The sequence below is a fragment of the Prionailurus bengalensis genome, chromosome E2, assembly GCF_016509475.1.
Source record: "Prionailurus bengalensis isolate Pbe53 chromosome E2, Fcat_Pben_1.1_paternal_pri, whole genome shotgun sequence".
Taxonomy (NCBI): Eukaryota; Metazoa; Chordata; class Mammalia; order Carnivora; family Felidae; genus Prionailurus; species Prionailurus bengalensis.
Genome location: NC_057352.1, coordinates 58,836,629 through 58,846,575, shown reverse-complemented (window position 1 = coordinate 58,846,575; position 9,947 = coordinate 58,836,629). Strand labels below are relative to the sequence as shown.

The 9,947-nt window shown below is 65.7% G+C and overlaps 1 protein-coding gene across 7 annotated transcripts in view; it reads right to left on the bottom strand.

The window, feature by feature from the left end:
• The window catches only part of GSE1 (Gse1 coiled-coil protein), a 391,234-nt gene that overhangs the window by 7,168 nt on the left and 374,119 nt on the right, over nt 1-9,947 (bottom strand). For 5 of the 7 annotated variants that reach the window (XM_043599807.1, XM_043599808.1, XM_043599811.1 and 2 more), the window contains 7 exons: nt 9,313-9,611; nt 8,516-8,840; nt 5,803-6,416; nt 4,613-4,725; nt 4,070-4,340; nt 2,426-2,539; nt 1,207-1,560 (listed from right to left, as the gene is read on the bottom strand). In XM_043599807.1, the coding sequence (XP_043455742.1) occupies nt 1,207-1,560; nt 2,426-2,539; nt 4,070-4,340; nt 4,613-4,725; nt 5,803-6,416; nt 8,516-8,840; nt 9,313-9,611 (2,090 nt within the window). The remainder of the gene's footprint in view (nt 1-1,206; nt 1,561-2,425; nt 2,540-4,069; nt 4,341-4,612; nt 4,726-5,802; nt 6,417-8,515; nt 8,841-9,312; nt 9,612-9,947) is intronic. The other 2 variants (XM_043599809.1, XM_043599810.1) reach the window with 2 other exon arrangements.

Below are 9,947 nucleotides of genomic sequence, written 5' to 3'. Positions count from 1 at the left end.
GGCGGGGCGTGTTCTAACGCGGGCACACCGCCTCCAGTGTAGACAGCAGCCTCTGCGGGCCTCTGGGACGCGCTCGGTGGACCTGTCCGAGGAAATGGGGCACCTGGGTGGCTCGGTCGGGTAAGTGACTGGACTTTGGCTCGCCGTCTGTGAGACCGCGCCTCACACTGGGCTCTGCGCTGCTCAGGACTCTCTCTCTCTGCCCCTCACCCGCTCAAAGCACGTGCCCTGCTCTGCTCTCAAAATAAACAAACTTAAAAAACAAACTCCTGAGGAAACGGCTGCACGTGACACGTCAAGAAAAGGGCCGGTGTAAAACAAGGCAGGAAACGTGGGTCCTAGGGCCCCAGGAAAGCCTCTGTGAGGTGTGTCTGGGAAGGGCACGGGGCCTTTCCCCGAGCCAGCTCGTCCAAACACGCTCTCCTTGCAAAGGAGAATTCTTCGCAGCAAACTCGTGACACGCATCCAGTGAAGCACTCCCGATTCTCACTGCGCAAACGGCCATCCTTTGCCTTTGGGGATCCTGGCATCGCCGATGCCAGCGGTAACTCGGCTGGCGCCGACCCGGCACCCGACCTGAGTCCACGGACACGTCCTCTATCCAGCTCCCAGGGCTGGCAGGGACAGACATGCTTGGGCCTAATAACCCCGTTATTTTTTCTGGCTGTTGGGGCACACGCAAGTTTCTCTTAAAGTCCGTAGTCCTTGAATCCCCGGGGATTCTTTCCTAATCAGTTTCAACCTCTGACTCCATGAGAACCAGCTGTCGGGACCCCTGTTCTCCCATCAAATCGTCTGAGGGCAGTGAACGGGGGGGCTCGGCTGTTACAAAACGCTCTCTGGGGTCGCTGGGGCAAACACCTGCTGGGTCTAGTCATCAAAGGGCGGGGAGATTCCCAGGCGAGTCTGTGTGGCAATGGCGCAAAGTCACCGAGCTACAGAAGGACCGGATCTTATCCGTACGGGGGAGGCCCCTCACCTGGCCTAATGGAAAGGAAGTGCCTCTAACTCAACTCAGACGGCGTCACTTGCTAACTCTACCTGGAGGGCGGTGGGTAGACCGGGGGCACCAGCGTCACCCGGGCTCCCGCCGGCACCAGAGAATTCTCGGCCCACCCCAGGGGCCCCGTGCGCGCCGAGCTTAAGGGGCGAGCCCCAGCTGCCGCAGTGACACGGGAGCAGGGCCGGGCCGGGCCGCCTCGTTACCTTTGTGCTTCTGCAGGGCCTTCTGGGTGGACTGCAGCACAGACTCGTGGAACTGATGTGCAAACTCCTCCGCCATGAAGGGCTCCCACGGCTTGCTCTTCCCGTTGATGCTGTGGGACAGCGGCACGGGAATGTCCTTGGGCGCGGGGCCCCGGATGTAATGGAGCATGCTCACGCCCTTCTTGCCCCCGGGGGCCTCGCTCAGCCTGGCCTTCTCGCCGCCGGCAGGAGCGGGCTCCTGGGGCCGCAGCTGCTCCGGTCTCCCAGGCTCCGTGGCCTTTGGGACGTCAGCCAGGGAAGCAGCAACACCCACAGGCTTCTCCGCATCCAGAGAGGTTGGCTGCGTGGCTGGTTCTTTTAGAGACAGAAAGCGAGGGAGATGTTAAGAGCGCCAAGCCAACAGGCCGACCCTGACCTCCAGAGCTTACGTTTAAGAAAGACCCAGCACAAAGGACAGAGACCCGGGGGACCGTGTAATGAAACGTCCTCGTGAGCGCGCGCGGTTGGAAGGTGGGGCTGCGTTCAGCGGCAAGTCCGTCCTTGAGAGGCGCCCCAGGAAGGCATCTGGGAAGAGAGAGAATCTGAAGGAAGAAGCAAGTGGCTACCAAGAGGTAGAAGTCACGAGGCCCAACCCGACAAGAAAGACCACGTTAGGATCTGAGAGCAGGGCCGGACCAAAAAGATTTCCTGCTCCACTCGGCAGCGTAGCATGAGAAAGAGAGAGAGAGAGAGAGAGGGAGGGAGAGGAGGAGGTGTGAAAGCAGGTGTCGGAGAGGCCTGAGGGCAGAACAAGCAAGACAGAGAAGCTCAAGAGCGGCGCGAACACAGGGCCGCAGCAGAGCTGAAGCAGCAGGTGCTGAAACACGGGGCCTGGGGCTCCAGAGGCCCTGGCGGTGACGGCCGTGGCCTGCCCCGAACCGCCGCACACAGCCCTGCCACACAGCCCTGCGGAAGCCGGGACCCGCCCCCTGGGCTCCCAGCTCTGACTTCGCGCTCTCCTGCTCCGTCCAGAGAACAGCCTTCCCGATGGTGCAGGAAGCTTGTGCGAGAGAGAGCGAGCGAGAGGGAGGGAGCGAGAGAGACCGAGAGACACCCTTTCCAGGAGGAAAAGATTCGTGATGAAGAAGAGACCCTGAGCGGCTGCCTCTGACCTCGGGCAGCCCGTGGGACAGTCCCAGGCGGGGGCGGAAGGGGCTGTCCTTCCCGCCCTGGGCCTTACCGCTCAGGGAGATAGCAGGACTGTCCCTCGGAGAGTTCCTGAGCGGGTCCGCCACCACCACGGACAGTGCCTTCTGCTTCATGGCATGGAGCATTTCAACAAGTTTCTCTTTGTCTATGAGAAAAGCAGCCCGAGATTAACACCACGGTCGTAGCACCTCCGAGAGGAGAGGGGAGCAGGCGTCCAGCCCAGGCCGGGCCCGGCAGCTGTAGGTTCTCTAAACCAGGAGCAAAGCAAGCACCAAGGGACAGGCTGTGTTTAAGGAAAGAAACCTTCGGTTTAGGGTGAGCCCAGATTCTGCTCAGCTTCTGCAGAGCATTGGAGATGCATTCCAAAGATCGCTGTGTGTGTGACAGCAAAATAACAGGTTCCTATGACCTTCTGAGAGGACTTCCGAGGATGTGTTCTTACTTCGAAGACAAAAAAAAAAAAAAAAAAAAAAAAAAAATTCCCAACACAGAAGAAGCACCCCGAAGATCCACCCAGCACCCCGGAAGTACAGGCCGCTTCGGGGCGCGTTCTCCGCGGCCCAGGACGCTTGCCATCTACTGAGACGGAACCAGAGCCTGTGGTGTCTGCCACTGCGAGCTCTTGCTGCAGGGGCATTTGTCCCTGACGAAGTGGCTGCATCACCGGTGGCTCCCTCTAGGACTCAGGTCAGGCAAAAAGATGCTCTTTTACAAACAGAACTGTGGCTGTTCCCAGGGACTGGTCCTGGTGCCCACCACGTCACCGTCTCTTGAAGAGAAAGCAAGACCCCCAGTTTACTGGTTAAGAAGGAAAAGGAAATCGCCGCACGCCAACTACATGCACCGGGAAGCAGGTCCGCTTTCAGTCCGACTTCTTTCCAGACAGAAGTGACCACCTGGGGTCAGCGAGGAGGGCTTGGAAGCGTGCACACGAGCTCCCCAGACAGGCCGGGTTCTCAGCTGAACCCACATCCTGGAGCTAAGTAAGCGAGCGTGTGGGGCAGACCGAGGAAAGGGATACCAGAAGGTGTTCAGACCCCACCCCTCTTCTGCACTACGTTCTGGCCCAAAGAGTCGGCCCCCACACGGATGGGTGGCCGGAAGGATCTGGAAGCGTCTTCCAGGGCAGAGTGTCCGCAGGCAGCGTGTGCTGCTTCTGCCGGGCGGCACAGACAGCCCCGAGCCCACCGTGGCCGGAACAAGAAGCCTCCCGTGGGCACCCGCCAAGCAGAAACGCCCCCTGCGCAGGCAGGCGCACCTCCCCCTGCACCTGGGGCTGGGGGGTTGCCCCGCCTGCTGTCCCAGGTGCCAGGAGGTCTGACAAGTGACAAGAGCGGCTTGACTGCAAGTCCAGCTCGCAGCGACTTTTACATACAGAACCCCCCCCCCCCCCCCCAAGCCTTCCGTTCCACCCGGGACGCGACAAGAGCAAACGCGCTTTGACCAGGGCAATCTGCGTCTGGGATGGAGAGAAGTTAGATGCGGGACAGACCCCGGGGCAGGCGCGTGAGAGCCGAGCGGCTGCCTCCCTGGCGCCGGAGGGAACCGAGAGGGCCCCGGGCCCCCGTGTTCTCAGGTTCCACCAAGAGCGAGGAGCGGAACATCCCCCGGGGGCCCACGGCCCCTGCCTCTCCGCAGTCTCGTGGCCACCCGCGAGCCCCGCGCCCGGTCCTACCTTTCCTCTTCTCGGCACTGACGTGAGTCAGGTTGAAGATCGTCAGGAACTTCTTCTTCTCCTCGAAGTTGGGGCTGTTGTTCATGTCGTCGGGGCTGTAGCGCGTGGACAGTGCGAGTCTCGGCGAAGGCGTCTGCCGCTTGTTCCGAACCGTCGGGGGCGACGGGCTTCTCTCTCTCAGCATCCGCCGCCGCTTCCTCCGCTTCTGGGTCAACAATTCCTCCTTCTGCTGTTGGGTGGTCAAGCCAAAAAGTTGCAAAAACTCTAGCTTCTAGATCAGGAAAGAAAACAAAGGAGTCTGAAAGCCCCGGCCGTGGCCTGCTTCCACCGTCCCAGGGGCCCTCCTGGAGTCCTTGAAGCCCACGCGCGGGCGAACTCGGGGCCGACGGCTCGCCAGGGCGGGGGGGGCGGGGGGCAGTCAGAGCGCAGGGGTCCCGTAGGCGTGGGGCTGACCGGGACGGTGGGAGCAAGGCCAAGGGGCAGGCACTGATGGGGGCGCCCGCAGCCCAGCCCCCGGCCCGGCGGGGAGGGGATCCCAGATACCTCGGAGGACGTGTCCAGCTTGAGCGGCGGCTGCTCGGCCACGCAGCGGAGGTGGGCCCTGACCTCGTCCTCATCGCTCTCGTCGTACGAGTCGTCCAGGTCGTAGTAGTACCCTGGCAGCGAGAACGGCCCCGTTCAGCCGGGCCGGGAGCCTCGGCTCGGGCGGACGCACACGTGGGGCGTCTCTGGGACGTGCGCGCAGACGCACCCCCTCGGCCCAGGCCCTGCCGGCCCCTCTGCGCACCCCACGAGCCAGACTCCTTTTACCCCAGTTGCAAACGTGCATTAACCCACAGTCCTAGGACTTTGAGGCGGGGGGGAGGGAGGGGGGCAGTGGGAAATGCAGGAGGCAGGCGTCAGGCTTCCCTCGGATCCCAGGTGACCAGGCTGAGGCGGCCTGAGCGGATCCCCCTGCAGGGACATTCGTCACACAGGCCTGGGGCTGTGTCCTCGGCAACCCAAAGCCACTCGTGCACATCCAGTCCCTCCTGCCATCTGGGTCCACTACTCAGGAGAGGACAGGCACGCTCAAGTCCCCACCGAAGGCTCAGGGGCACACACATGTGGAGAGCAGCACCCCTGCACCCTGGGGCACCCCCTCGTCCTCCCTCACGAGGCAAGGGGCGGAGGGAAATACTTCTTGGGCCCTGAGCCTAGCCTAGCCCAACAAGCCGGGAAAACTTGGCCTTGGCCCCAGCTTCTGGCTAAGAGGCTGACTTCAACAGGACTGGTGGTTTCCAGCAGGAGAAAAGACATTGTTCTGGAGCAGCCCCCGACGCCTCCTGGGCAGACAGGGTATGCAGGTGTGGGGGGGGTGGGGGATGCGCTCTCACCCCGGGCCCCCTGGCTGAACCCCGACCCCTGCGGGAGGAGGAGGGGGCCAGACCTCCTGCCCCACCCCCACCCCCGTGAGGAGCCCCCGCCGGGCCCAGTCCTGCTCTGCCGACAGCCTCCTCCCCTGTTATGCCGGACGATTAATATTTAAAACCGTCTCGTCAGCCTCGGTTCCTCACTTATGAAACGCGTGTCTGTGGAACCGTCTCCCATTTGGCTTTTTCGGGACAGTCTGCGCCAGAACAGCGCCGGCAGGGCCCCCGGTCTGTCTCGCGAGCAGCGGGAAGCGGGAACGGGGGTGCGGGGTGGCGGGCGCCCCCGGTCCCGGGAGGTCAGGGCCCCCAGGGACACCCCACCTTTCTCCTGGGCTTCTCGCCGCCTGCGCTCCTCCAGGTCCAGCTTGCTGACCAGCTTCCGGCGCTGCTGCAGGAACTCGTCGTAGATGTAGGCGGGGTCGGGGCCCCGGGGGGCCGCGGGCCGGTAGGGCGAGCCCGGCTTCAGGGGCCCGGGGAGCTCCCCGAAGGGCGCCGGCTGGGAGAGGGGGGCCCGCTGCTGGCCCAGGAGGGTCTGCGTGGACTTCTCGAGCTCAGCCAGGAAGGGCGCGGGCCCGTGGGCGAAGGCCTGGTGCTCCAGGCTTCCCGCCTCCCGTGGGGGCGGCTGGTACTTGTCCAGGGGGGCGGCCTCTCGCTTCCGGGGCCCCTCCTCGGCCTTCTCCGCGCAGTAGACCCGCTCCACCTTCACCAGGGGGACGGCCGCCTGGCGGCCGGGCTCGAACGGGGCGGGGTGGCTGTGCAGGGGGTGGCTCTCGGGGGCCCGCCGCGTCTCCAGGGTGCTGTCCATCAGGGACACGGGGTTCCAGAGGCCCGTGGGCACGGAGTGGTGCTGGGGCTTGGGCGAGATGAGGGGCGGGGGCCCGCCAAAGTGCTGCGGGGGGTCTCGGCTGCCCGGCTCCTGACGGTTCGGTCCCGGCCTGGGGAGCGAGCGGAGCAGGCCGTGAGTGGTGGCAGCGGTCACCTCCAGGCTGCCCACCCGGGGGCGAGAGGCGGCTCGGGGTGGCCCGGACGGGAACTCCCCCGAGAGCCCCTTCCAAGCCACCGGGCAGGCTACCGCCTGTGGGTTCCGCTTGCCCTCCACACAGCTGAGGCAGGTTCGGGCGGACCTGCTTCTGAGAGGACGCAGAGGCTCCAAGTTAGACGCTGCCTGCTGACCGCAGACAGACGCTCTCAGGCCGGACCCGCTTCCCCTCCCGTGTCCCACCCGTGACCTAGCTTATTCTGTTCTGCCGCTTCCCGAAACTCTGCGAGGAGAGGCCCCCGTCTCTGTTTTCCACGGGCAGACCCGTCACGGAGAGGACAAGGTTCCCACGCCACACCACGCCACGGGCGTGGTCTTGTTAGCGGCCCCCACCCCCAGACGTGCCACTCTCCTCCCGCAGCTGCCTGCCCAGCCCAGTGGGGTGGGGGAGGCCGGCTTTGGGGGAGACCCTCCCAGCTAGTACGGGTCTGTGCTGTCGCTCAACCCCAGGGCTCCCCAGCAGCAAGGGCGGCAACCCCACGGGGCCCCAGAGCAGGAGCCACACCCACCGGGGGGCTTCAGGGAGCCCAGCCACCGGCCGGGGCATCGCACCCCTGATGCTCAGGTGGGGTGGGACCTGGAAGGGACCTTCCACCCGCTAGACGCTCTGCCACTGTCCTAGCAGGGCCCTGGGGCTCCGGCCAAGGAGGGGGGACATTTCACCACAGCCACCACGTGACTCCCAAACACAGGCCGGGAGAAAACCCCAAGGCCACGGCACCTGGGATCAGCAGAGGACAAGAGGGAACCGTGTCGAGAAGCCGTGTGTCCTTAAGTAAACGAGCCAAGGAAACCCCGTCAGTGGGATAATATTTCATGCCCCAGAGCCAAACACTGAATGGTTTTCTAACTCAGAACACAAGGGCCCGTCAGATGTCAAGCTCACGCCTCTGTAAGGCCGAGCAAGCTGGGACCACGGAGGCCAGGAGGCCTGCTAGATCCTGAGGCGGAGGGAGGCTCACGGCGGCAGCGGGGCTGGGATCCTGGGGCCTCGGGCAGAGGAAGACCCCCGTGGGAGCCAGAACACCCACGTTTTATCAGGAGGTGTCGAGGGGCGCTGGCTGCTCTCCAGGCCCCGGGGTGTGAGAGGGCTCAGAGACCTGGCCTCTGTGGGGCCTCAGAGAAGCAGAGGGGACCCTCGCCGCAGGCCGTCGGCTGCGGGGACACTCAGCCGGGGCGGAGGGCCCAGCTACCACGTACCCGCAGTCACACCGGCCCAGCCGAGCGCACGAGGGAAGGAGCACGTGGACGTTCCAAGCGCCTCCGACCCAGACAGCATCCCAGGCGCCGAGAGCCGGAAAACACTCCACAGACCTCCCCACCCGTCCTCCTTTGCGCACAACTAGAAAACGGGCGTCTAGTATCCCGTGTCCCCGAGACGTGGCCTGGGCCTCTCCCCCAGCTCTGGCCGGTGAGGGGGACGGAGGGTGGGACAGGAGACGCTAGGTGACAGCCAGACCGACAGGTGGGGGGGGGGGGGGGCTCAGGGCGCAGCTGTGAGGGTAAGAAGGGGCCCAGCTCACAAGGCAAGACTTGTCCCCAGCTGGGGGACCCAGGGACGGCCTCCGGGGGAATCCGGGGCTGGCAAGTGGCTATTATCACAACAGCAACGAACTTGATTTCTTATTGAAATAAAAATTAAACGCAGTCCCCATTATTCTCATTAAAAAAACGTCTGGGCTTGAAAGCAGAGAAAGATGGAAAGAATGGGTATAATCGTCACTTAAAGCTTCTCGTGCACCCCCCCCTCCCCCGCCCAAGTGCCACGACCATCCCTGTAGGGACACAGCCGGGCTCTGCGGGAAAGGCCCTGGCTCCGGCCGGCGCCGTTTCTCCGGGACAGGCCCCTCCGAGCGCCTCCTTTCCCTGCTCGGAGGCTCAACCTCCTCACGGGGTCCGAGCAGGGACGAGCGGAAGCACCCGGGAAGCCGGGCGAACGGCAGGCCGCGGGCGAACGGCAGCGTGCGGACCCCCCTCCCCTCCTGGGGGCCCCACCTGGCGCTGTCGGGCCTGTGCTCCGCCTCCGCGGGCGCCGGGGGCCGGCCCATGTCCAAGTGCTGCTCCAGCACCTGCTGCCGGAACTCGGACACCTGGGACTGCCGGTCCTCCTTCTCCTGCCGCAGCCTCCGCTGCCGCGCCAGCCACTTCTCCTCCTCGTTGGTGCGCTGGATCAGCAGGGCCGTGGCCGCGCTGCTGCCCGGCAGCGAGAAGATGCTGTGGTTGGAGAGGAGGCTGGGCACGCTGTGGTGGGGGGCGGGCGTCGGGTGCAAGGGGTGCTGCACGGGCTTCGGGGCTTGCAGACCTGCCTCCTTCAGCTTCTCTGTGGGGGGGGTGGGGGGTGGGGGGGGGGAAGGCCGTCAGGGCAGGACCGCGGCGCCCCGGGCCCAGCCCGAGCCTCCCCTGCTCTCCTCCCGCCCTTCCAGGAAGCCACCCCCCTCCCCGCCCCACCCCTAGCCACTCAGCGGCGGGCGCTGCTCTCGGGCGGCCCCGCCAGGCGCCGGACTGAGCAGGCAGGCGCCGGCTCACGCGAGCAGACCGAGTTCTCCAGAGTCACGCGAGCCCGCCCGTCGGGCACGAGCCCTCGTAAAAGTCTGGTCGCGTGTACTCGCAGCGAAACAAAGTAGGTTCAAAAAAGAAAAGCCTCAAAACTCATCCGCCACCTCCTCGCGCCTTGGCCGCGCTTTACTACCAGGGCGCGTCCCTTCCCCACTCGCGCCCTGCTCGGCAGCCACCTCGAGGCTGTGGCCCGGGGAGGGCCGCGCGGTGAGGCCGGCAGCTGCCCGCCGCGGTACCTGGGCGCGTGGGGGTCAGCTGCTCCGAGGGCTTGGCCCGCTCCTCTGCGGCGTGGCTCCGCAGCCCGTGCAGCTCGGCCACGGGCAGGAAGGCTGGCTCCAGCGCCTTGGCCGCCAGCAGCTCCTTCTCGCGGGCCCGCTGCTCCCGCTGGCGCTCCAGCTCCCGCTCGCGCTCCCTCTCCCGCTCCCGTTCCAGCTCCTTCTCCCGCTCGCGCTCCTTCTCCCGCTCGCGCTCCTTCTCGCGCTCGCGGTCAGCTTCCCGCTCCCGCTCGCGCCTCAGCTCCTCGTCCAGCTGTAGCCTGCGGGCAAACGGGAACAGCCGGTGACGGCCCGTGTGGCCCCAGAGGGGACCGGACACGGGCCCCCGGCGACACCTCCCAGGAGCGGGACCCCGGCCGCCCGACCTGCACGGTGGGAGCAGGTGCACGGGGCCCCGCTCTCGCTAACCCCCGAGGGACTCAGAGGGCTCTGGGCCGCGCGCCGCCGCCAGCCCCCCAAGCCTCACCGGGCGCTCGCGCCAGGAGGCGGGCGGGCGGTGGACCACACAGCCGCCGGGCACCCGCCACCGCCCCCACCTGGCGGGCTAGGAGACCGCGGACACGGGCGCTGGCCCAGCTGCTCCGTCGGGGCGGCAA